General features: G+C 41.3%; 1 protein-coding gene across 3 annotated transcripts in view; it reads left to right on the forward strand.

Annotated features, from left to right (window-relative positions):
- Positions 1 to 709: 709 nt before the first annotated feature.
- Positions 710 to 27493, forward strand: part of TBC1D30 (TBC1 domain family member 30) — a 95518-nt gene continuing 68734 nt past the window's right edge. The window contains exons 1-2 of one of the 3 annotated variants that reach the window (XM_047787128.1): positions 710 to 1278; positions 6706 to 6870. In XM_047787128.1, the coding sequence (XP_047643084.1) occupies positions 840 to 1278; positions 6706 to 6870 (604 nt within the window). In that variant the 5' untranslated portion in view covers positions 710 to 839. The remainder of the gene's footprint in view (positions 1279 to 6705; positions 6871 to 27493) is intronic. The other 2 variants (XM_047787127.1, XM_047787129.1) reach the window with 2 other exon arrangements.

Raw genomic sequence — 27493 nt, forward strand, 5'->3', positions numbered from 1 at the left:
GGGAACCTCCAAATAGCAACAACAACAACAAAAAAGTCTAGCTTAAAGATACATTTCTTAGGATGTCATGTAAACTTTTGATTTTACTGATAGTATCAGCTCCATCAATTTATTAGTTTTGCCTTCTCATGTCATTTATTAAATCCTCACTCTCTGTTAGGTCTTGTGCCGGAGAATTAGTTGATCTTAATCCAGTCTTTTATTTTTCACCGAAGGAAAAAAGTTCACAGTGTTATTAAATCTCAAGTATATGCCAGGTCTTCAGAAAGGTTATTGTCAGAAACTAAACTAAGAACGCCTTTAAAGGCGCCCAGATCAGGTGGGAAGGTGAGAAGGGCTGGGCATTGTGCCCAGAGTATGTGGAGGAGGGAGCTCCTGGACTCGGCTTGTTGATTGGCGTTTAGAACTCTCCCGGGCACTCTTTCGAGGTGGTGGCTGAATAGGATGCAAGAGTTGCCCTCTTTTTGAGTGAATCACGTGCATTAAAGTGAAGGTGGCAGCAGCCAGAGCGCCCTTCCCCCTCCGGGCTAAAGGCTTCATCCCCGTACGTTCTGGCCACATCCTGCTCCTTGACGCTTTTCAGAGAGCGCTCCCGGACGCCGGCGGGCCTCACCTGCTGCAGGTGTCTCTAGGTATCCGGCGGCGTGGCCCCTCCCCTCTTCCTGCAGGGAGCCGAGGGGCAGCGGCCCCAGTACCTGCAGGGGGAAGGTCGGACGCCTGGGGGATTCGGAGCCCGCGGACGCCGCGCCCGGCTCAGGGCAACCCCTGCGGGGCCGAGGCCGCGCCTCCTCCCGGAACTGGCCGGCGAGGAGGGAGCCGGGCTGCAGCGCCCGGGGGCCATGGAGGTCCTGCCCACGGGCGGGGGGCAGACCTGGCGCCCGCAGCCCGAAGCGAGGTCGGAGGACGCGGAACCCGAAGCGCCCCGAGTTGCAACCCTGCGAGGGGCGCCTCCGGCGGAGGGAGCGCCGGCGTCACGGGACTCCTGGGAGGGCGAGGAGGACCCAGAGCCCGGCGAGCCGTGGGGCAGCCGCACGGCGTCCCTGGTGAGCGGGCTGCTCACCGAGCTGTACAGCTGTACCGAGGAGGAGGAGGCGGCTGGCGGGGGCCGCGGGCCCGGGGGCCGCCAGCGGCGCCGAGACAGCCTCGACAGCTCCACCGAGGCCTCGGGCTCCGACGTGTTTCTGGGCGGCCGCGGCGGCCTGGGGGACTCCCGAGTGCTGCAGGAGCTGCAGGAGCGACCGAGCCAGCGGCACCAGATACAGTACCTGCGGCAGAAAGGTGAGGGCCGGGGGAGGGGATCCTTGGAGTTGCCCGGATCCACGCTCCCGCGCTCACCTGTGCGCACCTGTGCGGATCAGCCCAGTGCCCACGTATGAGGTTTGGGGCGTCTCCTTAGATCTGTCGCGGGTGCCCACAGTGTCACGGAATCATGGCTAGACTTAGTTCTTATTGTCCCCCTATCCCCCGTGGAGTTTTCGGGGGGGCGGGGGGAGCATCAGTTGCTGCAGTGGTAGTCACAGATCTCCTGGCTCCCCCGCGTCCCTCATCTTCAGGTGGAGGCCCGAGTGGAGAGAGTCCGGATTCTAATTGCAACAGAACAGCTGTTAGGACAGGTTTGGAGTTTCTGATTTGTCTCCCTGAAGTTACCCAGAGGGCGCCGGGAGAATAGAGGCGACTCTTGGGACCAGTTTAAAAACATTTTTTTTTTTTTTAAATCCTCCTTTTTTGACCATACTACTTGAATAGTGTTTAACTAGTGAGGCAGAATAATTCAGTAATAGAATTTCTAAGCAGAACGTGTGAATTCCTTTTCTCAGAATGCCGGTTTTCAAGATCACTAGGTAGATTTTTTTTTTTTCCTTCCTGGGGAAAGGATTAGTGGAGGGCCCTGGGGCAATGGCGTTATCACAGCGTTTAACTGCTGGTACTTTCAGTTGGGGAGGTTGATCTGAAAAAGGCCTTGGCGTTCTTGGGAAGAGGCTAATTTAGTGTTTCTTTTGTTATCACACTCTGATACTCTGTCCTAATTGAGACTACTTTTTTCTTTTTCTTAGCTATTCATAATTCTTTGCCTTTCAGGCACATAAACAGTTACTACAGTTGTCTTTTGGATATATTAGGACCTCAATTTACTAAATGAAATCAGGTGTGGAAAACAGATGCTAAGCCACCATATCATTTCTTGAATTAATGTCCTTGTGCTAAATTATCAGGAGGAGGAGGAAAGAGAATACTATAGAATGGTCTCCTCTTTCCTACTTGTAAAATCCCTGTATCTAGTTGGGGGGGGGGGGGACTAAACAGAAAAGGCATAGATCTGTCTGCTTTTTGAAATCTATGTAAACAGCTTTCAGCTTCCTCTTTAGGCTTCCTTGTGCAGATTCTTTTTTTTCCCAGCTGATTGTTACAAATGGTTTCCACCTTCCTCCCTCTGCCTGGGACTTTAGCTGGAGTTGTGCCATTTAATTTTAAGCAGTTATTTGGCTGTTCTCAGAGTGTCTGTTTATGCCAGGAATTCCGCAGGGCAAGAGTTCTTTCAGAATTCAACAAAAGCAATTTTGAAAAATTATGATTTGGTTTTCTGTTTGTTTTTTTTTTTTACCAGGTTATTCACTTTTTATTACTGAGAGAATTTTGTGGATTAGTAATTTCCTTTTGGAAGAGGAAATTTGGCAAGCTAAAGTTTAAGGAAGAGATTCCAGTACAGCTTTGGAAATAGATTTCAAATGAGTAACCACTTCACCAATCATTCTTAACACCTATAAGAGTCTATTTTGCCCAGGTCGCAGTCTTACTTTGGTTAGCTGCCTGCCAATCTCTTCTTTTCTTGGAGTCAACCCTATTATGCTGAACTCGATGGCATATTAGAATAGTCCTACGCACACCCTTTTATGGATAAACGTCATTAGAGTACTAAGAATAAAGTCCAATCAGGTGATGGAGACAGCTGTCATTTTACAACTTATCAGGTTATTTGATTTTTTTTTCAGGGTTGAAAAATATGCTTCCTAAAAAAAGAGCTCATATAATGTAGACAACCTGTGTATTAATTCTCTCTTCCTTCTGTTCAGGATTTTGCTGTAGCACCTATTTAGATATTTAGCATGTGTGGGTCCTTTACAGGAGGCACCAAAATGGTTTCTCAGGAAATCTGGTGCTCTTCTCAGTGTTTTCATTAAGGGCGTGAACTTTGGTCAGAAAGCTTGAGTTAATAATATCCTGCCACTGTTCCTTGCTAGTTGTGTGACCTTGGGCAAGCTCTTAACCTCTCTCTGTCTCATTTTTCTCGCCTGTAAATTGGGATAATAATGCCATGACATGATAAGTCACACAGAGAAAGACAGACATTGTTATGATATTACTTATATGTGGAATCTAAAAAATAATACAAATGAATTTATTTACAAAACAGAAACAGACTTGTAGACATAGAAAACAAACCTAAGGTTACCAAAGGGGAAAGGGGGGAGGGATAAATTAGGAGTATGGGATTAATGGATATATATGACTATATATAAAACATTTAAATGATAAGGATTTACCCTATAGCACAGGGAGCTATATTCAATATCTTGTAATAACCTATAATGGACAAAAATCTGAAAAGAAACATAACTGAATCACTTTGCCATACATCTGAAACTAAAACAATATTGCAGATCACCTATATTTCAATTAAAAAACTACTACTTTAGAGGGCCGCGAGGAAAATTAGGTAAGTTAATGTGTGTGAAGTACTCAACAAATGTTACATATTATGTACACTGGAAATCCTTAAAGAGGAAATTGGTCCAGTTTATCAGTAGATGATCTCATTTTTCCTTGTTTATTTAACACTGTGTTAGGGGCTATGGCTGATTCTTTTATGTCTGTGGGGACATACAAAGATAAAGGAGACCTTATTTCTGTCTTCAGGATGCTTATGTACCAGCAGATGTTGCTATAGAAGACATTTTCCAATTCAGCTCTGAAGATTTTTCCTATATCGAACAGTGCATATCATTCAGAAAATCATAGAGCTGTAGGTACCTTAAGAGTCACTGAAAATGACTTTTGTGGAAGGAAAGTATAATTTAAAAGCAAGATGATGATATTCCTACTGCTTTGGTTTCTAGAAGGAAACATTTTAAACATTGAAATTTGGTCCATTTGAAGGAATCCATGGTTGAAGAATCTCCAGTCTTTTTTTTTTTGTCTTTTTAGGGCCACACCTGAGGCATATGGAGGTTCCCAGGCTAGGAGTCCAATCAGAGCTGTAGCCATTGACCTACTTCATAGCAAGGTAGATCCAAGCCACGTCTGTGACCTACACCACAGCTCATGGCAATTCCAGTTCCTTAACCTACTGAGTGAGGCCAGGGATCAAACCTGTGTTCTCATGGATGCTGGTCAGGTTCGCTAACCACTGAGCCACAACTCCTTTGGTCTCTTCTTGTAGCTTGATTCCATATTTATTCATCCTCAGAACCCAGAAATGTTCAGTTAATCTAAGTGTGTCTTACTTCCCATTATATCTCACCACATCTGAACTCAAGGTGAGAGAGGTAACTAGTCTTTATTTTCTTCTCTATAGAAATTCCTTAATCTTACTTTAGTGCTTTTTTATTTTTATGGTTTTTGTCCACACCCAAGGCATGTGGAAGTTCCTGGGCTAGGGATCAGACTTGCACCACAGCAGAGACCTGAGCTGATGCAGTGACAACACCAGATCCTTAACCTGCTGTGCCACAAGGCAACTCCTTAGTGCTCTCTCTCTCTCTTTTTTTTTTTGGTCTTTTTGCCTTTTCTAGGGCCGCTCCCACAGCATATGGAGGTTCTGAGGCTAGGAGTCTAATCAGAGCTGAAGCCACCGGCCTACGCCAGAGCCATCGCAACAAGGGATTCAAGCTGCATCTGCAACTACACCACAGCTCATAGCAACATCGGATCCTTAACCCACTGAGCAAGGCCAGGGATCGAACCTGCAACCTCATGCTTTCTAGTCAGATTTGTTAACCACTGTGCCACGATGGGAACTCCCTTAGGGCTCTTTAATGTTTTTAAAGACTATTTACATTTATTTCTCAGAATAATCTTGTATAATTTGAAATTTGGAGCACTGCCTTGCCTAAGCTCATGCAGATAGTTGATTGATCTAAAGGCAGTTTTTTTTTTTTTTGTCTTTTTCTAGGGCTGCACCCGTGGCATATGGAGGTTCCCAGGCTAGGGGTCCAATTGGAGCTACAGCTGCCAGCCTACGCCAGAGCCACGGCAACACAGGATCCAAGCCGTATCTGTGACCTACACCACAGCTCACAGCAACGCCAGATTCTTAACCCACTGAGCACGGCCAGGGGTCGAACCTGCAACCTCGTGGTTCCTAGTTGGATTCGTTAACCACTGTGCCACAATGGGAACTCCTAAAGGCAATTCTTTTTTTTTGGGGGGGTCTTTTTGCTATTTCTTGGGCCGCTCCAGCGGCATATGGAGGTTCCCAGGATAGGGGTCCAATCGGAGCTGTGGCCGCCAGCCTACGCCAGAGCCACAGCAATGCAGGATCCGAGCCGCGTCTGCAACCTACACCACAGCTCACGGCAACGCCGGATCTTTAACCCACTGAGCAAGGGCAGGGACCGAACCTGCAACCTCATGGTTCCTAGTCGGATTCGTTAACCGCTGCGCCACGACGGGAACTCCAGGCAATTCTTTTTAAAGTCAAGGTCAAATGCATTTTCCATAATGAGGTTAATCAAGTATGACAACTATTAAAGCACCCCCCTCCCCTTCTACAGACACCCAAAGTTCACTTCCTTTGACCTCTGGAGTATTTTTCTTACTTTTGAACATTGCTTTTTATTCTTTTCTGATCCTCTCTAGTTTCTCCAAATCCTTTTCAAAGTGAGTAGATTTCCATACACACACACCCACCCACCCACCCACCCCCCCCCCCGCCCATCAACAGAACCTCTAATGAGGGCCTAGCAAATGCCACACTGAGTGCAAGGCTTTGCTTGCCTGGCAGTTCACACTATGGTGACAAATGATATCAAGTGTGACAAACAAAGCTCCCAAACCATAATTATTATTCATATAAATGTTGTGGTCACTTCTGATTCCCAAGTCTTTTTTCACTTGTAGAAAAACTCCTGTTGAGGATATTAGTTTTAAGGATGTGCATTATTTGCTATTTATCTGTTCAAATTTATGGTACTTGAAGATGAAATATTGTACCCAAGAGTCGAGCTATTGGAAGATTGTATGTTTAAAACAAAACCATTATCACTATACATATCTACATTAGAAAATGTAATACTATTTACTCTTAACTGATCATTTGCAAACTTTTTTTTATCAGCTATTAGGTTTATCATTAACAGACTAAAAAAAGATTCTTTAATAATACAAAATGTATATGTCAATGTTAAGGCAAGGAAACAAATTCGTAATCAGAACTGAATATAGTAAAAGTAGGAGTCTTTGCTTACGTGTTACAGGTAGCCTCAAGAAGAAAATTTACCTTACAGTATTTATTTCATGGGCAGGAAATGGATGAGCGACTTACGTCATCAGAATCTCTTAGCTGAATAAGTGCATACAATCCTGGGTGTGAATCCAGGATTGGTTTATGTGGATGTTTCAGATGTTCATCTTATGATGGATATCACATTGGAATTTTGTCCCTCTCAGAGTATTTCCTGTTCAATTTTTCTTTTTCTTTACTGCTAGACATAAATGAACTGAAGACGATCCTTCGAGAGCTCAAGTACAGGATTGGCATCCAATCAGCCAGGTTACTGCGGCAGCTGAAGCAGAAAGACAGGCTTGTGCATAAAGTGCAGAAGAACTGTGATATTGTGACGGCGTGCTTGCAGGCTGTGTCTCAGAAGAGAAGTAAGTGCCGGAGTGGGGTTAGCCCTGTTGCCGTGTGGGACCAGAGTGTGAGTGAAGCCGGGTCAGTCAGTAGTCAGTGTGTTTTTGAATATATGTAATGAGAAGTTTTAAATGGAAGCCTGGACCCTCAGAACTAAGAATGATGAACAATTCAGACAGCTTCTTGTCTCTTTCAGTGAAAATATATATCCCATGTCTGATGTTACAGACGTAGCTATATTATTCTAGATAGGAGGTAGCACTTCACTTGGACAGTGATTCTTTTTGCCAGATGCTAAATAATAATTTAAGTTTTTATTTTAAAAAGCAGCAGCAGAGTTCCAGTCATGGCTCAGTGGTTAATGAACCCGACTAGCCTCCATGAGGATGCGGGTTTGATCCCTGGCCTCACTTAGGGGGTTAAGGATCTGGTGTTGCCGTGAGCTGTGGTGTAGGTCGCAGATGCGGCTCAGATCCAGTGCTGCTGTGGCTGTGGTGTAGGCCGGCGGCTGCAGCTCTAATTGGACCCCTAGCCTGGGAACCTCCATATGCCGCGGGTGCGGCCCTAAAAAGACAAAAATACTAAAACATGAAAATAAGAACAGCAGCAAAAAGACATAACCTCAAAGGCATGTCTCTGCTGTCTCATGCTATGTGTTGCTCTAATAAGTAAATGAAGCAGTTGACTTAAAAAGAGGAGACTCTTGTACAGGATCTTACAGCTTGCTCTGAAATCTGAAAAGGACAAAATATTTTAACAAGTTAAACCTGTCTCGTGGGTAATCCATTCATAACTAAGAGATACATGGTTTGTTAATTGAGTTAAAAACAAATTGTTAAACTACCAGTCTGTGTTAGATCCTAGATATAAAAGGTTGTGAATTGATATTTTTAAAACTTTCCATGAAGTAGTTTTATGTTTTATTCTGCTAATATTTCCCTGTTTTTGTTTTGTATTTTTTATTAACATGCAGCACGGCAGAACAATATGTTCAGGTATGGTAAATCGAGGCACAGTGATGTGTTTTGATAGATTGCCCATGGCAGCTTTTTAGGTGCATGTGAAAGTTGCCTTTTCTTATTTCTTTACCCTGTCACATTTTATCTGTAAAGTGACACCTCCTAGAATTTTTTTTTAAATTCCAAATTAAGATGTGTCTGTTTTCATAAAATAATTCTCAGGGCTTGATTAGTTTCAGATAGTCAAAGGAATGGCTTAAATTTCCACTCTTATGTTTGTTATTAAAAGAAAATACAGTTTTCTTTCTCTCCTTCTATTATATCACTGTTATCCCCAAATTATTACTCATGCTGTTTACCAAAGAAGATTTCAACCTAATGTGTATAAAACAGAATAGTGCTTTAATGGTATAGTGGTATAATAGTCCATGCACGAAGCAGGAATTTAATTGAGTAGACTGGTTTTGAATAGGGTTTCCTCCAGAGCAGGCACTTGTTTGAAATAGCTGGAGAAGGAAGGAAGGCATAGATATACAGATGGTAGTATATAGCATTTAGTACACATGTAAGTGTATATCTATTTATGTATCTACAAAAAGTCATCATGTGTTAAAAGTATTTGTTATTTAGAGTTCCCATGATGGTGCAGTGAATCCAACTAGAAAGCATGAGGTTCGATCCCTGGCCTCCCTTAAGGAGCTGGCGTTGCCATGAGCTGTGATGTGGGTCTCAGATGAGGCTCAGCCTGCATTGCTGTGGCATAGGCCAGCAGCTGTAGCTCCTATTTGACCCCTAGCCTGGGAACCTCCATATGCCCTGGTTGCAGCCCTTTAAAAAAAAAAAAAAAAAAAAGGCATTATTCCATGAATTCTGGTTGATTCACAAGTGTCCGATAAAAATGTTATCTTCCCCTTTTATTTTAAAAGGTTTTGATTTTGATTTTTCTCTTTTCAACTCTGTTCTTATCTTTTCAATATGATTGTTTGTACCAGAAATTAAAAGCACAAAATTGGTAAATTCATGGATTTGGATTGTAGGAAAGTATATGGTGGGCGGTGGGGTGGGGTCAGGGATGTGATGGAGCCAGTGTCAGCGGACAGGAATGTCAGGCTAGCACAGGCTGGTGATTACCAGGGACTAATAATCATTTAGAATTTGACTTTACTTGCCTGATGAAAGGACCAGCACTTAGGTCTTTTTAGAAAAATTATCCTCATGTCCCTGATTTAATCTGAGAATTTGTGGATGCAGTATTCCTATGTATTTTAGATTTTGTCTCCTTAAAGCCAGAGTTTTTCATTTCAAAGAATTTGGGGTTAATGGCTTCTTTCCTTAGAGTTTAATTCTCACCTTGCTAATAATAAGATTCTATTAAATGGAATAGAATTTTTGTTGTTGTTGAATTAAGAAATAACAGTGTATCAGAATTATCATTCTCATAATTTGATACTGTATTATGATGTAGACATCGTTCGATTTTTTTTTCTGCTTTTTAGGGCTGCATGTGTGGTGTATGGAGGTTCCCAGGCTAAGGGTCAAATCAGAGCTGTAACTGCTGACCTACACCACAGCCACAGCAATGCAGGATCCGAGCCGCGTCTGCAACCTCTGCCACAGCTCATGGCAATGCCAGATCCTTAACCCACTGAGGGTGGACAGGGATCAGACCCTCCTTATGGATACTGTTCAGATTTGTTACCACTGAGCCACAGTGGGAATTGCCCATTGTTTGAAATTTGACTAAACAGCTGTTTATCCATTTGAGAACTCCAGAGGTCAGATGTTTAGTGACTAAATGCATGATTCCAGTAGGTGCACATGTGGCCTCTTTCCTCAAAGTCACCTAATAAAAAATATATTTAATAAGATTAATCACTAAACTTTCATTTTAGTAGTGATGGTCAGTAATGCATTCAGATACAACATACATGTTGAATCGTTTGTATTTAATATGCAGAAGTCCAGATAGCCCCTATTTTTCCCTCCATATGGATTCAGTGCTTATGGTTTTTTCCATAATATGGGACTTGTCCCCTTCTATAATATGCTATAGAAGAAAACGATTTTAATCTTTTATTAAAATGGGTTATTTCCTGTTTATATACCTAAGGGAACATATTAATTTTGAAATAAGAATCACAAGTGTAGATTATGAACCAAAATGAGTAAGTCATTTTTATTTCTAACACAGAGATGTAACTGCTTAGACTTCATGATGATTTTCTATACCAAACCTTGTGGCAGAATCCCTTTATTTTTCAAACTGGGGTGGGAGCATATTTGCCTTATAAAACAGAAGATTTCCCCTGTATATTTTACCATTCCTTTAAGGATGACCATAGTATAATCACTTTAATATTAATAATAAAATTACTAATAAGAGGAATGATAGCAACAGTTAGTGTTCACTAAGTACATGCTTTATGCCAAACTGGTTTTGGTTTTATCTCTCATAGCAATTCCAAAAATATATGTATCTTTAGGCACATATAAACTGTGATTCAGGAAGTGTAAGTAATTTGCCTAAGGTTACATAGCTCATAAGTGATTGAGATGGAATTTGAAGGTAGACATCTCCAAAGTTCACTCTTTGACATAAGAGGGTTCTACATTTTCTTAGCAATTAGATTGATACTTCTATAGTACTGGAATGTGGTTGGAGCAATAAGAAATTTGTAATATGCAAAGGACATAATACAGAGTTTTAGATTTATTAAAATATGCTGCTTTAGCATAGCTTGCATGTGAAATAAATACTTTATCTTTTCTTGCCTGGATGGATTATGGAACAAATGTGGTGTGGTGTGCAGGAAGACCCACCCAAAGGCTTCAAGACAATGGGTAGAATAAGATGAATACAGATTTTTAAGTAGTCTGCTGATCCTATGGTTTAACTATTTTTCAAGCAGAAGGGAGGTCATCTTAATGATCAGAATTGCCTAGTTCTACAGTTTTCGGCACTTTGTATTAAATGTTTCAGTTATGCTGGTTGAGTTTGTGAAATGGTGTTATAAATCAAGTGATAAAATCTAGTGGTGATTGGAAAACGTAAAAAGAAGAGATCATGAAAAAAATGCGAATGTAAATGAAGTATTGTTTTTATTTCAGCCTGGACTATAGGAATAGGAATTTTAGGTAGCTTACAGCCTCCTTTTATTCACGTGTCTAATCCTGGCATCTTGGTGTGATTAAATCTTGCCATTGAAATTAATTGATTGATAGAGATTGATACTTATGAGTTCATACTTTGTAGCGAGTGGTTTTGCTCTTCTTTTTCTATGCCTGTCTTCTCTACAATAGCACCTTGTCCTCTATACAAGCAGAAGGAATTTATGTGACCTTGAGTTTGGTGGCACTGACATTCGACATTTTCCACTAAGGAACAGGTCTGTGTTTTTTAAAAAATTGCATAAGTAATGGGAGTTCCCGTTGTGGCTCAGCAGTAACAAACCTGACTAGGATCCATGAGGACATGGGTTTAGTCCCAGGCCTCACTCAGTGGGTTAAGGATCTGTGTTGCTGAGAGCTGTAGTGTAGGTTGCAGATGTGGCTTGGATCTGGTTGCTGTGGTGCAGGCTGGCAGCTGCAGCTCCAATTCAACTCATAGCCTGTGAACTTGTGTATGTTGTGGGTGTGGCCCTCAAAAGACAAAAATAAACAAACAAATAAAAGTAATGCATCCAACCAGCAATTCTATCCTAGATAGTTATCCAAGAGAGCTGAAGATGTCTATCCCTACAAAAATTGGTACATGAATTTTCATAGCAGCATTTTTTATAATAGCCAAAAATTGGAAACAACTCAATTGTCTTTCAATGGGTGAATGGATAAACAAATGAGATATATCCATATGAAGGTATATTGTTTAACCATAGACAGGAATGAAGTTACTAACCCATGTTACAATGTGGATGACCCTTGAAAACATTATGTTACAGGAAAGAAGCAGATACAGAAGCTTTCATACTTTATGATTCACTTCGAAATGTTCTGAGTAGACAAATCTATAGAAATAGAAAGTAGATTAGTGGTTGCCAGGAGTTGGGGGTAGGAAGAAGAGGAAGTGACTGCTAATGGCATGCATTTCTTTTTTTTTTTTTCTTTTCTTTTTTTGTGTTTTTGCCTTTTCCAGGGCCGCTTCCATGGCATAGGGAGGTTCCCAGGCTAGGGGTCTAATCAGAGCTACAGCTGCGGGCCTACACCACAGTCACAGCAAAGCCAGATCCAAGCCATGTCTGTGACCTACACCGCAGCTCATGGTAACACCGGATCCTCAACCCACTGAGCAAGTCAAGGCCAGGGATCGAACCTGCAACCTCATGGTTCCTAGTCGGATTCGTTAACCACTGAGCCACGATGGGAGCTCCCACATGCATTTCTTGCTGGGGTGATGGAAATGTTCTGCCCTTAGTGGTGACGGTTGCACAATTTCGTAAATATGCCACAAATCACTAAATTGTATAGTTTAAAAGTTTTAGGGTATGAATTACATCTCAATAAAAAGTGATAAAAATATGAGAGATCATTAAGGAAAGTTTGGAAAATACGTAAGTATAAAAAGAGGAAAATTATTGTCTAAAGATAATCTCTTAATGTTTTCAACTTTTATTCAAGTGGTTTTATTTATTTATTTATTTATTTATTTATTTATTTATTTATTTATTTTGCTTTTTAGGGCCACACTTGTGGCCTATGGAGGTTCCCAGGCCAGGGGTCGAATCAGAGCTGCAGTTGCCGGCCTACACCAGAGCCACAGCAATACCAGATCTGAGCCGTGTCTGTGACTGATACCACAGCTCACTGCAACACTGGACCCTCAACCCACTGATCAAGGCCAGGAATCAAACCCACAACCTCCTGGTTTCTAGTCGGATTTGTTTTCGACGCAGCACGATGGGAACTCCCAAGCGGTTTTTTTATACGAAGTTTTCCCAATGTGTCCTGTGTAACATCCCGCCTTTTTCCTGTAACATATCATAAGCTGGTGCCATTGGCATAAATTATTCATAAACATAATTTTGAAAGATTAATGCACTATTTTTCAATCTACCGTTTTGTTTTGCTACCACATTGTACTAGTGACAAATCTCCTTTGAGTCAAAATATAGAAACACAGCTCCAACTGATGTAAGTAGTGGAGGAAATTGGTGGACTTACCTAACAAAAATCCAGAGGTTGGCACAACATTGTGAATCAGCTATACTGTAATAATAATGAAAATCCAGGGATTGCCTTCAGGTGTAGCTAAATCAGATATACATGCTCCCCAAGGCTTAAGGCATATGATTCATCTCTTGGCTGTGCTTTCTCCTGTATTGGACAACATCAAAATGGCCAACAGCAGCTTGCATTCAGCACACTTACCTCGAAGAACAGATCTTTTGCCATAGCTCCAGGAAGTCCTAAAATTCACTTTCTTTGACCCTAGCGGGTCACATGCTCACTAAGAATCAATTCTGTTTTTTGTTTGGTTTGATTTTTTTTTTTTTTGTCTTTTTAGAGCCACACTCATGGCATATGGAGATTCCCAGGCTAGGGGTCACATCAGAGCTACAGCTGCCAGCCTACACCACAGCCACAGCAATACCAGATCTGAGCCGTGTCTGTGACTGATACCACAGCTCACGGCAACGCCGGATCCTTAACCCACTGAGCAAGGCCAGGGATCGTACCCACAACCTCATGGTTCCTAGTCGGATTCATTAACCACTGAGCCATGATGGCAACTTCTGTTTTAATTTTTTAAATTTTATGGCCATACCCGTGGCATATGGAAGTTCTGCGGCTGTGGCAACACCAGATCCTTTAACCTACTGCACTGGGTGGGGAATCAAACCAGAGCCTCTGCAGCAACTTGAACCACTGCAGTCAGGTTCTTAACTCACTGCACCACAGTAGGAACTCCCAAGAATCAATACTTTTTAATGTATGTTTTAGAGCATGTATGAAGGTGATAAGTGCTATAGGAAATAAAAAAAGCAAGGCAGGAAAAGGCAGATTTGGAGTGGTCAACAATTGGATTTTGGTTAGTCCTTTAAATTTTAACTAGAGAGTGTTTTGGTGGCTGCCTGATTTTCGTTTTAATTTTGCTGATTACTAATGTGGTTCAGCATTTCTTCATATGTTTGCTGGCTCTTTGTCACCTAAGAAAAGGATTGTCTCCTTTTTGTAGATTGGTAGGAATTCTTTTTTTTTTAAAAGCATGTTGATTTTATTATTTATTTATTTACTTATTGTCTTTTTGCCTTTTTCCAGGGCCGCTCCCACGGCATATGAAGGTTCCCAGGCCACGGGTCCAATCGGAGCTATAGCTGCCAGCCTACGCCAGAGGCACAGCAACATGGGATCCGAGCCGAGTCTTCGACCTACACCACAGGTCACAGCAACGCCAGATCCTTAACCCATTGAGCAAGGCCAGGGATCGAACCTGCAACCTCATGGTTCCTAGTCAGATTCATTAACCACTGAGCCATGACGGGAACTCCTAGATGGGTAGGAATTCTTTATGTATTCTGAATATGAGTCTTTGTCATATGTGAGGCAAATGCCTTCTCCCACTTTTTTAGCTTGCATTTTCACTGTTAAGAGTGTCATTTAATGATGAGGGTTCTCAGTTTTTATGTAGTTTAGTTATTAGTCCTTTAGCTTCTTGTAAGGCCAGCTTCATGAGCATGTGATCCATGCAGTCACAGAGGGTCCCATGTTTGGTTTAATGCCCTGCCTTTATTTTCTTGAAGTTCTTAATGATTTTTGAACAAGGCGTCCCACAAATTAAGTAACCAGTCCTGCTTCTATAGCTGGTGCTTTTGTATCCTGTTTAAGAAATCTTCTTTTTTTTTTTTTTTTTGCTTTGTGGGGCTGTACCCGTGGCATATGGAGAGTCCCCAGCTAGGGGTCTAATTGGAGCTACAGTTGCCGGCCTACACCACAGCTCATGGCAACACCGGATCCTTAAGCCACTGATCTGAGGCCAGGGATCGAACCCACAACCTCATGGTTCCTAGTCAGATTTGTTTCCGCCGTGCCACGAGGGGAACCCCCCCCCTTTTTTTTCCTTTAAGTAATACCAAACTCATGAAGATAGTCTCCCATCTTATTTTCAGGAAGATTTATTATTTTGTTTTCAGATCTCGATCTACCTAGAATCGACTCATTTTGTTTGTGTGAAATGAGATAGGAGTCAAATATGATTTTTGCCCTTTTGGATAACTAATTGACTCAGCCCTCTTTATTAAAGAGACCATCCTTTTACCACTGTCCTGTGGTGCCATTTTTGTACAAATGTATATTTGGGGGCTCTTATCCTATTTTTTTCTCTTTAGGGCTGCACCTGCAGCATATGGAAGTTCCCAGGCTGGGAGTCAAATCAGAGCTGCAGTTGCCGGCCTACACCACAGCCATTGCAATATCAGATCCAGGCCTCATCTGCGACCTACACCACAGCTCACAGCAATGCTGGATCCTTCACCCCCTGAGTGAGGCCAGGGATTGAACCTGCATCCTCATACTAGTCGGATTCGGAACCCTCTGAGCCACAACGGGATCTCCCTGTTTTGTTTTGTCTGTCCTCAGCCAATGAAACACTCTCTTAGTTATTGCACTTTATAATAACTCACTACCTGATAGTGCAGGTTCTTCTTCAAGATCGTTTTGGTTATTATTGGCTTTCGGGGGAGAATTGACATCTTTCATTGTTGGGTCTTCCCAATATTATTATTATTTATTATTATTCAAATTTATTTGAGTAATATTTTACATTTTGCTATGTAGAGATCTTACATGTATTTTACTGTTTTCTTTGGTAATTGAGGTTTTGGATGCTATTTTAAATTGATATCTTATAAGAAATTCATTTTCTATTTGTTTTTAGTACATAGAAATATGATTGTTTTCTACCTATCGACCTTATATCCTGTCGTCTTTCTTTTTCTTTGATTCTAGTATTTTAGCTATAAAATCTTTTGGTTTTTTTCTTAAAATATAATCATCATCTGTGACTACTGTCAGTTTTATGGATTTCTGGGTTTCTTTACCATTCTTTCATTGCTTTTTCTTGTCCTGTGTGCTGGCTCGGAACTCCAGTATAAAATTGAATAGAAGTAGTGATTAATGGGATGGAAATTTTTGTCTCATGTACAATCTCAGAGGGAAAGTTTTCTTTTCTTCATTTCACCATTAAGTACAATATTATTTATATATATATATGTCCAATGTATATGTGTTCGTAATACATATATATATTGCTAGATTTGGTTTGCTTGTATTTTCTTTATGATTTTTTATGATTGTCTTCATGAGTGAGATTAGCTTATGATTTTCTTTTCTTGTAATGCTCTTGTCAAGTTTTGGGAGTCTCTAACTTCTTTTAGAAGTTAGAGTACCTCTTTTTCCATTCTTTGGAAGAGATTGTGTAAGACTGGAATTCTTTCATAAATATTTGGTGAAGTTCACTGGTAAAATATTTGGCATTTCCTTTGTGATAATGTTTTAATTATGAATTCAACTTAAAAATTACGGGATTATTTGTATTTTTAATTTCTTCTTCTATCAGCTTTGGTAAATTACATACAATTTCCCCATTTCACATATTTTTTCAGATTTATAGGTGTAAAAAGTTTAGTTAATATTTTTTGGGTTCCTTTAGTATTTCAAGATATTAAAACAATATTTCTGGAGTTCCCTTTGTGGTGCAGTGGGTGAAGAACCTGACTAATATCCATGAGGATGTGGGTTCAGTCCCTGGCCTCCCTCAGTGGGTTAAGGATCCCACATTGCCAAGAGCTTCAGTGTAGGTGGCAGATGTGACTTGGATCCCCTGTTACTGTGGCTGTGGCATAGGCCAGCAGCTGCAGCTCAGATTCCAACCGTAGCCTGGGAACTTCCATATGCTGTGGGTACAGCCCTAAAAAGACAACAACAACAACAACAACAACAACAAAAACCCACCAAAAAAAACCCCACAAAAAACCCAAACAACAAAAAACCCTTACAAAAAACAAAACCCAAAACAAAAAAACATTATCACTGATTTAAATAGGAATTCACTTACTACTTAAAAATCTATTATTCTAAAATTATTTATTATGATTATTATTTTAAAATTATTCTATCATAAAGAATATTCTAATACATGTATGTATATATAGGTCTTATCTGTTCTTCTCTCTCTAGCTGCTTTAGATGTAAAGTTAGGTTGTTTATTTGAGCTTTTTCTTGTTTCCTGAGGTGGGCTTGTATTACTAAACTTTCCTCTTAGAATGGCTTTTGCTGCATCCCATATGTTTTGGAGTGTTGTATCTTTGTTGTCATTTGCTTCCAGGTATTTTTTAATTTCCTCTTTGATTTCTTCAGTGATCCATTGGTTGTTTAGTAGCATGTTGTTTAGTCTCCACGTGGTTGTCTTTTTTGCAGTTTTTTTCTTGTTGTTGATTTCCAGTTGTATAGTGTTGTGGTAGGAAAATATGCTTGATATGATTTCAATTTTCTTAAAGTTACTGAGGTTGGATTTGTAACCTAGGTGTGATCAATCTTAGAGAATGTTCCATGTGCACTTGAGAGGAATGTGTATTCTGTTGCTTTTGGATGAAATGTCCTACAAATATCTATTAAGTCCATCTGGTTTAATGTGTTTCCTTATTGATTTTCTGTCTGGATGATCTATCCATTGCTGTAAGTGGGGTGTTAAAGTCCCCCACTATGATTGTGTTATTGTCGATTTCTCCTTTTGAAGTTGTTAGCAGTTACCTTATATATGGTGGTGAACCTATGTTGGGTGTGTAGATATTTAAAATTGTTATATCTTCTTCTTGGATTGATTCTTTGATCATTATGTAGTGGCCTTCCTTGTCCCTGAAAATATTCTTCATTTTAAAGTCTATTTTGTCTGATATGAGTATTGCTACTCCAGCTTTCTTTTGATTCCCATTTGCAAGGGATATTATCTTCCATTCTCTCACTTTCAATTTGTATGTGTCCCTAGAAGTGAAGTGGGTCTCCTGAAGACAGCATATATTTGGGTCTTGTTTTTATATCCATTCAGCCAGTCTATGTCTTTTGGTTGGGGCGTTTAGTCCATTAACATTTAAGGTAATTCTTGATATGTGTGTTCTTATTGCCATTTTATTAATTGCTTTGAATTTGTTTTTGCTGCTCTTTTTTCTTCCCTTCTTCTCTTGTTCTCTCCTCTTCTGGTTTGATGACTATCTTTACTGTTGTATTTGAGTTGATTTTTCTTATTTGTTTGTGTATCAAGTGTAGATTTTTGGTTTGCATTTATTCTGAAGTTTTGATATAAGAGTCTGTGTATATATATATGAGATTGTTTTAAGTTGTTGTTCTCTTAATTGCAAGTGCATCTCCAGTGTCCTGCATTTGTATCCTCCTCTTCTCATGATTTCTGATTTTGGTGGTATAATTGTGCATGGATGATTTCCTATCTTTACTGTGTATATACCTTTACTGGTGAGCCTTGTCATTTGTGGTATTTTTGTTTCCTGTTGTGGCCTTTTCTTTTCTGCCTAGAGAAGTTCCTTTAGTATTTGCTGTAAGGCTGGTTTAGTGTTGCTAAATTCTCTTAGCTTTTGCTTATCTGTGAAGCTTTTGATTTCTTCTTCAAATCTGAATGAGAGCCTTGCTGGGTAAAGTAATCTTAGTTGGAGGTTTTTTCCTTTTATCATGTTAAGTGTATCATGCTACTCCCTTCTGGCCTTTAGAGTTTCTGCTGAAAAATCAGCTGATAACCTTATGGGGTTCCCTTGTATGTTAATTGTTTCTTTTCCCTAGCTGCTTTCAAGATTTTCTCTTTGTCTTTAATTTTGGTCAGTTTGATGAATATGTGTCTCGGTGTATTCCTCCTTGGGTTTATTTTATATGGTACTCATTGTACTTCCTGGATTTGAGTGAGTGGTTCCTTTCTCATGTGAGGGAAGTTTTTGGCTATTATCTCTTGGAATATTTTTTCTGTCCCCTTCTCTCTCTCTTCTCCTGGTGCCTCTATAATACGGATGTTGGTGCGTTTCATGTTGTCCCAGAGTTCTCTGAGACTGTCTTCATTTGTTTTCAATCTTTTTTCTCTTTTCTGTTCTGCATCCGTAATTTCCACTAATCTGTCCTCCACCTCACTTATTCATTCTTCTGCCTCCTGTATTCTGCTGTTAGCTGCTTCTAGTGAATTTTTTATTTCAGTTATTGTATTTTGCATCTCTTCTTGTTTAAGTTTGATATCTTGTATCTCTTTGCTCAGTGTTTCCTGTAAGTTATCCATCTTTGCCTCCAGTTTATTTCCAATGTCTTGCCTCATCTTCAGCATCAACAGTCTCAAGTCTTTTTCCTGGAGGCTGAGAATCTCCTGATCATTTAGCTGTTTTTATGTTTTTTTTTCTTTCTCCCTCATCTGAGTTATAGTTCTCTGTCTTTTCATTTTTATAGGTTTTTGGTGTGGTGGCCTTTTTACAGATAATAGAATTGTAGCCTCTCTTACTTCTGGTGTCTGCCCCCCTGTGGCTGAAGTCAGTATGGGGGCTTGCTGTAGGCTTCCTGATGGGAGGGGCTGATGCCTGCACCCTGGTAGGAGGAGTCGATTCTAATCCCTCTGGTGGGTGGGGCTTTGTCTCTGGATGGGTTAGAGGTGGCTGTGTGCTTGCAGGGGTCTTTAGGTAGCCTGTTTACTGAGGGTCGGGGCTGTGATCCCACCTGGATTGTTGTTTGCCCTGGGGCTTCTCAGTGCTAATGAGTGGGGCCAGATTTTCCCAAAATGGCCATCTCCAGAGAAAGGCACTGCTGCTGAATGTTCCTGAGAGCTTTGCTTCCAATGTCCTTCCCTCACAACAAGCCACATTCACCCCTGTTTTCCCAGGATGTTTTCCAAGAACTGTGGTCAGGTTTGACCCAGATTCCTATGTAGACTTTGCTTTGCCCTGGGACTCAGTGCATGTGAAAGTCTGTGTGCCCCTTTTAAGAATGGGTTCTCCATTTCCCCCAGTCCCATGGAGCTCTTGTGTGCAAGCCCCACTGGCCTTCAATGCCAGATGCTCCGGGGCTCTTTCTCCCTGTGCCAGATCCCCACACGTGAGAGTTTGATGTGTGGCTCAGAACTCTCACTCCTGTAGGTGAGTTTCTGTGAACCAGTTACTTTCCAGTCTGTGGAGCTTCCCACCCAGGAGGAATGGGGTTGTTTATATCGTGAAATCACCCCACCTACCTCTTGATGTGGCCTCCTCTTTTTCTTCTGGAGTAGGGTATCTTTTTTAAGGTTTCTGGTCCATTTTGGTGAAGTGTGCTCAGTCTTTAGTTGTGAATTTTGTTGTTTTTAGGAGAGAAGTTCAGCTCCAGTCCTTCTATTCTGCCATCTTAATCCCGTCCTTAACTGTATCTTTAGTGTGATTTTTGGTGGCGACCAAAATTACATGGAATTTTTTTCAATCTTCCTTAACCTGAATGTGTGTATTCCCTTTTCATAAGCTCATTAGTTTTGATAGAGGGAAAGAAATTAGCATTTTTTCAGCTTTATTGAGATATAATTGACGTATAAACAAGTAAGCATTTAGATTAAGTTAGATTTGCCTTAACTTTGTGTTTTTTTTTATTCCTAGGCCTGCACCGGCAGCATATGGAGGTTCCCAGGCTAAGGGTCTAATGGGAAGCACAGCTGCCGGCCTGCACCACAGCAACACCACATCCGAGCTGTGTCTGCAACCTACACCACAGCTCAGGGCAACGCTGGATCCCTGATCCACTGAGCGAGACCAGAGATTGAACTGGCAACCTCATGGTTCCTAGTCAGATTTGTTTCCACTGAGCCATGACAGGAGCTCCTGCCTTAACTGTGGAACTTGGTTGCAGAATTGTGAATTTTGGCATAAATTTGTTAACATTGATGACAGATTTAGGTATGTTTTGATATACCTAATTAGCAGTTTGCTCTGCCCTAAAGTAACTTAGTAAGACTATGACTAGATGAAAGAAACTGCATTATAATTGCTTACAGTATATTTTAGCAACAGTTTCCTCTCATTTTCTTTGAACTTTCAGTGTCTTTCAGCTGCAATTTTTTCCCATTGTGTCGTAATTTAATTATTCTTGTCCATACTGCAAATTAGTGAAATATTTGAAAGTACTGTAATAGCTTTTGAACCACCAACTTATGAGATTCCTGTGGCTTTGGGAAAAAAACAAACTACTAGATGTTTCTTATGACCTCATTACAAAGAGAACTGGTTTTTAGAGAAAAAAAATCTGAATCTCCAAGACATAATATTTTGGAGCTGGAGGAGAATGTAAGCCTGATTTCTGTTTCCTTTCAGCCTTAAGGCTGAGCAAAGTAGGGCATGGCAGAGTTAAGAGCAGTGTCAAATATAATCTACAAGAAACAAAAACCAAACAATAAACCAGAATCCCTGTGCTGTACACCTAAATCTAACACATTATTGTAAATCAACTATACTTAAGAATTATTGCTGGAACTCATTCCTCTGTTTGGTGACTCCGGGCTGCCCTGGCAGTGGTGCCCTTGTAATCAGTTATGACAAAAGAAAACTATATATCCAGCCAGCAGGGGGAATCTTCTTCCTCTTTTAAGCTTTTCTGGGAACCCTGGTATTTTTGCCCCACGGCCAGAAATTTATGTCATATTGCAGCCGTGACTCGAGCCACGGCAGTGGCACTGCTGGATCCTTAACCTGCTGCGCCACCAGGGAACTCCCCTAAGAACCTTGTTAAACTTCTCTTCTCCATCAGGGCTTGAATCCTGGTTTTGCCACTTACTGGAGGTGTAACCTCATGTAAGTTCTTTGACATATCTCTGCTTCATTTTTCTCATCAGTAAAAAACAAAGGTGTGGAATGATGATAATACCCACTTCATAGGGTGGTTATCAGAATTGAGTTAAATTATATAAAATGCTTATGGATCAGTGTCTGGCCATAGTATTTACTATTATTGCTATTATTCCTGCTTTGGGGAGGTTTAGAGGCTGCCTTTTCCACCAGCATTTGGATACTTGCCTTTTTAAGACAATTTTGAAGTTTCCTCACTTTTAAAAAAATTGATAGGATAGGATTATTTAAGGAGATATTGGATAATCATAATTAGGGATTTTAGACTTTTTTTTAGTTCTTTGGGAAAAGATAATTTACTCTTCTCCAATAACATGAACAGAAATTGCTCCTCTTTATGTGTTTCAGTTGAAAAGATGACATATAAATGTGTTTTGGGGAGTTCCCGTCATGGTGCAGCAGAAACAAATCCAATTAGGAACCATGAGGTTGCAGGTTCGATGCCTGGCCTCACTCAGTGGGTCAAGGATCTGGCGTTGCTGTGCCTGTGGTGTAGGCTGGCAGCTACAGCTCCAATTAGACCCCTAGCCTGGGAACCTCCATGTGCCATAGGTGCGGCCCTTAAAAAAAAAGACAAAAGACAAAAAAAATGTGTTTTGGAGACACGTGTTATATCTGAAAGTAGGCAACTGCCTGTGTGTACAGGGGTAATAGGGTTCAAGGTGAGAATCACCCAGATCCTCCCTGAATCATTTCAAAGAAGAACTAGGATTGGAAGAATGACAGAAATGTGCTCGGGGGCCAAAGCAGGTGGAGTGGGGAAATATTCCAGACAGAGATAATGGTGCAGAGGCTGTGAGGATCAAGCACTTGGGATACTGCTAATAACCTAGTGTTTCTGGATATAAAATTGGAGCTAGAGGAAACCTCAGAATGAATCTAGTGTAACTGCCTGTTGAAATAGAACATTAATGTATGTGAACTGCCTTCTCAGCTAGACTGAAAGCTGTTTGAGGCTGTGGCTACTTAATAATAGCTATTTGATGTCCATTGACAGATGAGTAGATTAAGGAGATGGGGTACATACACACAGTGGAATACTACTCAGCCATAAAAAGAATGAAATAACACCATTTGCAGCAACATGGATGCAACTAGAGATATTAATACCAGTGAAGTAAGTCAGAAAGAGAAAGATAAATAGCATACTCTATCACTCATACGTGGAATCTGAAATATGGCACAAATGAGCCTATCTACAAAACGGAAACAGACTCACATACATGAAGAACAGATTTGTGGTTTCTAAGGTTGAGGGAATGGGATGGACTGGGAGTATGGGGTTAGTAGAGGCAAACTATTGCATTTAGAATAGATAAACAATGAAGTCTTGTTGTATAGCACATGGAACTATATCCAATCACTGGTGATAGAACATCATGGAAAATAACATGGGAAAAAGAATGTATATATACATATAACTGGGTCACTTTTCTGTACAGCAAAAGTTGAAAGAACACTGTAAATCAAGTATACTTTAATAAAAAGTTTAAAAAATAATATGAATAGACAACAGGGTCTTATGTTATAGCACAAATAACTGTATCCAATCTCCTGGGGTGAACCATAATGGAAAGTAATATAAAAAAAGGAATGGGGAGTTCCCTTCATGGCTCAGCAGTTAACGAACCCAGCTGGGATCCATAAGGATGCGGGTTTGATCCCTGGTCTTGCTCAGTGGGTTAAGGGTCCGGTGTTGCCGTGAGCTGTGGTGTAGGTCACAGACACAGCTCGGATCCCACATTGCTATAGCTGTTGGGTAGGCTGGCAGGTGTAGCTCCGATTTCACCCCTAGCCTGGGAACCTCCATATGCTACAGGTGTGGCCCTAAAAAGTAAAAAAAAAGAAGTGTATATGTGTATAACTAAGTCACTTTGCTATATGGCAGAAATTAGCATAACACTGTAAATCAACTACACTTTAATAAAAAATAAAGAAGAAATAGCTATTTGATAAGTTGATATTTATTATGTTAGGACACAGTAGTAACTGATACTGATAGTACAGTCTTATCTCTATGTGAAGATGAAGTGAGTGGAGAAAAGTGTATTCTCATTAGAAAGAAAATCTGAAAAATAGTTTGAAAATTTATGTATCAGGCAGCAGGAGAATATCTAAGACAGATAATTCAGCTGTGTTTTTATAGAATATCTCCTTAACTGCAATGTAGAAATTTACCTACTCAATTCTAAATATGCATATGCTCTATTTCCCTCTCCAAACTATAGGACTTCCTTTTTTCCTACCTGCTTCTTGGCATTGCCATCATGATTTCACTTTTGATGTCACTGAAGAGTAATGTAATACTTTTTCTGTAGAGGGCATGAAGAAGTAGATGTTTGTAATGGACTCTGTATAGAAATGTATTTTACTATCATAAAGAGAATCATTTTTAATGAATGTACATCGTGGCCCATGCCTAGTCTTTTATTTATTTATTTATTTTACGGCACATGGAAGTCCCCAGGCCAGAGGCTGAATCCAAGCTACATTTATGATCTACAGCATAGCAGTGGCAGCATGGGATCCTTTAACCCACCTCCCTGGGCTGGGGGTGGAACCCATGCCTCTGCTGCTGCCTGAGCCGCTGCAGTCAGATTCTTTTTTTTTTTTTTTTGTCTTTTTAGGGCCACATCTGAGGCATATGGAGGTTCCAGGCTAGGGGTCGAATTAGAGCTGTAGCTGCCGGCCTACACCACAGCCACAGCAATGCCAGATCCGAGCTGTGTCTGTGAAGTACACCACACAGCTCGCGGCAACGTTGGATCCTTAACTCACTGAGCGAGGCCACGGATTGAACCTGCATCCTCATGGATATTAGTCAGATTTGTTTCTGCCGAGCCACGACGGGCATTCCCGCAGCTGGATTCTTAACTCACTGAGCCACAGCAGGAACTCCCATGTCTAGTCTTTAAGACAGAAGGCCCTCTTTGGTCGTATCCATCATTGCCTTCTCAACACCATTTGCAAATAGGCATATTCCAGGACATGGCCATTAAGGCAACATTCAAGTTTAGTCTGTGGCCTGTGATCTCTCCTGTAAGGTTTCTGCCATGTATGAAAGTTGCTGTAGGTGGGTGCCTTGGTTTTTGTGTGGGTGTGTCTACTTCCTCCAGCTCAATGTCTACTTCCTCCAGCTCAAGGTAATCTTCTCTTCACATCTTACTTCCACTACCCAGGATTGCCAGCAGAGGGCAGGGTTGCTCCTTTCCATCATCTTGGACCTGCCTTCTGTTCTTACTGCCCAGTCTGTCTTCCCTGATAACCAGCAGTTTTCTGATTGGTCAGCTCACACAGTTTCTAGAATCAGTTCTGTAATATAATTAAAAACTAGTGGGAAAAAGGTGCAAAAATCATTTTTTTTTGTTTGTCTTTTGTCTTGTATCTTTTTAGGGCCGCACCTGTGGCATATGGAGGTTCCCCAGCTAGGGGTCTAATCAGAGCTACAGCTGCCGGCCTACACCACAGCCACAGCAACATGGGATCTGAGCCGCGTCTGCGACCTACACCACAGCTCACGGCAACACCAGATCCTTAACCCACTGAGCGTGGCCAGGGATCAAACCCACAACCTCATGGTTCCTAGTTGGATTTGTTTCCACTGGGCCATGGTGGGAACTCCTAAAAGTCATTTCTTGTTTTCTCCAATAGCATCTCGATCCTTTTGGGGGCAGATCTCTTTCAGCCTACGTGTGTGATCCTCTCTGGGCTGCTGCTGATCACCTTCTGAGGAATCCACAGAAGGTATAAACGACTCAACCCTTATCATGTGAGGTGTGTGGTCTTCAGGTGTTGGATGATCTTTTTTTTTTTTCTTTTTGCGTTTTAGGGCTGAACTTGAGGCATATGGGTGTTCCCACGCTGTGGGTCGAAGGTTGAATCAGAGCTGTTGCTGCCAGCCTGCACTACAGCCACAGCAACGCTGGATCCTTAACCCACTGAACTAAGCCAAGGGTCGAACCCTCATCCTCATGGGTATTAGTTAGGTTCATTTCTGCTGAACCGCGACGGGAACTCCCTGGATGATGATTCTTAATAGGCAGTTAAGGAGGCTTCTCAGGTTTGATTTCCACATCGGGGTCCACAGTGTTGCAGGACTCCTACAGAAAGATGGACTTACATGCAGCTTAAGTCTGTGTGCATCCATATTGGTAGTTTTTTGGTTGTTGTTATTCTTGGAAAGATGTGGTAATAATAATTCTTCTTTTTAGAGGAGGAACAAAATTTGCAAACAGTATTGGGTTATGAGTTCAGGAGTCCTGGATTCTGTTTTTGTTGTTGCTGGATTTTCTGCACATCATCCTGTTGCCTTTAGTTTACGTGTCTGAAAAAACAGTATTCTTCCTTGGGACTTGTGGGTGACTCTTCTTCAGGGTATCTTATTGAGGAAAACGCATATTCTCTCTCACAATTTTAGCCATTGTATTTGAGAGTGGGGAGGATTCACCCCATATTGGAAAACATAACACATTTCCTGGGGAAATGACCATTTCTCTCTCTGACTCGTCCGTCTCTCTCATCATCTCAGCCTAACCATTAAAAAAAAAAATTAGTTGAGGAGTTCCCATCGTGACTAGGAACCATGATGTTGTGGGTTTGATCCCTGGCCTTGATCAGTGGGTTAAGGATCCGGTGTTGCCGTGAGCTGTGGTGTAGGTCACAGATGAAGCTCTGATCCCGTGTTGGTGTGGCTGTGGTGTAGGCCGGCAGCTGTAGCTCTGATTAGACCCCTAGCCTGGGAACCTCCATATGCCATGGGTGCGGCCCTGAAAAAAAAATTTAGTTGAGAGTTCCCTGGTGGGCTAGTGATTTAAGACTTGGCATTGTCACTGCTGTGGCCTGGGTTCCTGCTGTGGCTCAGGTTTGATTCCTGAACCAAGAACTTCTGCATGATGCAGGTGCAGACAAAAGAAATTAATTGCAATCACTTTATCCCTTTATATGAGTGAAAGTTGAACAATGAGTAGAAGGGCTCTGCTCTAGTCATTGCTAATAATCAACCCCTCCTGTAAGGAGATCAGTGGAATGTGAAATTCCCCCCTCCCCACCCCTGTGTGGACCAGTTACCTTCAGGATCCAGCAGTATCCACGTCCTCTCCAGTGATCGCTGGGACCAGGCTCCCTTAAACTTTCCCATTAAGTTTACAGTCCTTGCACTTGAATTTCCATCTGTGTTTTACTTGAAACCAAATCCAGAGTGTGTGTCAGTGCTGTGAATATGGTTAGGGAATGTGAGCCTCACAACGATTGAATGGCCTGACTGAGTTTTTCCCAGTAAATCAACTTAAATCACCTCTCAATTCATAGAACAATGACATTTGAGATCCTTGGGGATCATCTAGTCCAATGTACTCATTTTACAGCTGAGGAAACTGGAGGCTCAGAAGGGCCAATCAAATGGCTGCAACCACCTCACACCCATTAGGATGGCTGCTATTAAGAAAAACAACAACAACAACAGAAAATTAGTGTTGGTGAGAGCGTGCGAACAATGGAAACTCTTGTGCACTTTTGGGGAGGAAGTGAGATGCTGCTGCTGCTGTGGCAAATGGTATGGCAGTTCCCCCTAAAATAAAAATAGACTTGCCACATGATCCAGCAATTCTGCATATACAGGTGTCTCTCAGGGCCTGTCGGGTATTGATTCCAGGGCCAGCTTCAGATACCAAAATCCTCAGATACTCAAGTCTCTCTGTATCTGCAGTTCCACGTCTGTGGATTCAACCAAGTGCAAATTGTGTAGAACTGCAGTGTTTATTGAAAAAAATCCGTGTATAGGAGGACTAGCATAGTTCAAATCTGTGTTGTTCAAAGGTCAACTGTATCCCCCAAAGCATTGAGAGCAGGACCTG

This window comes from Phacochoerus africanus, chromosome 7 (genome assembly GCF_016906955.1).
Source record: "Phacochoerus africanus isolate WHEZ1 chromosome 7, ROS_Pafr_v1, whole genome shotgun sequence".
In the NCBI taxonomy this organism is placed as follows: Eukaryota; Metazoa; Chordata; class Mammalia; order Artiodactyla; family Suidae; genus Phacochoerus; species Phacochoerus africanus.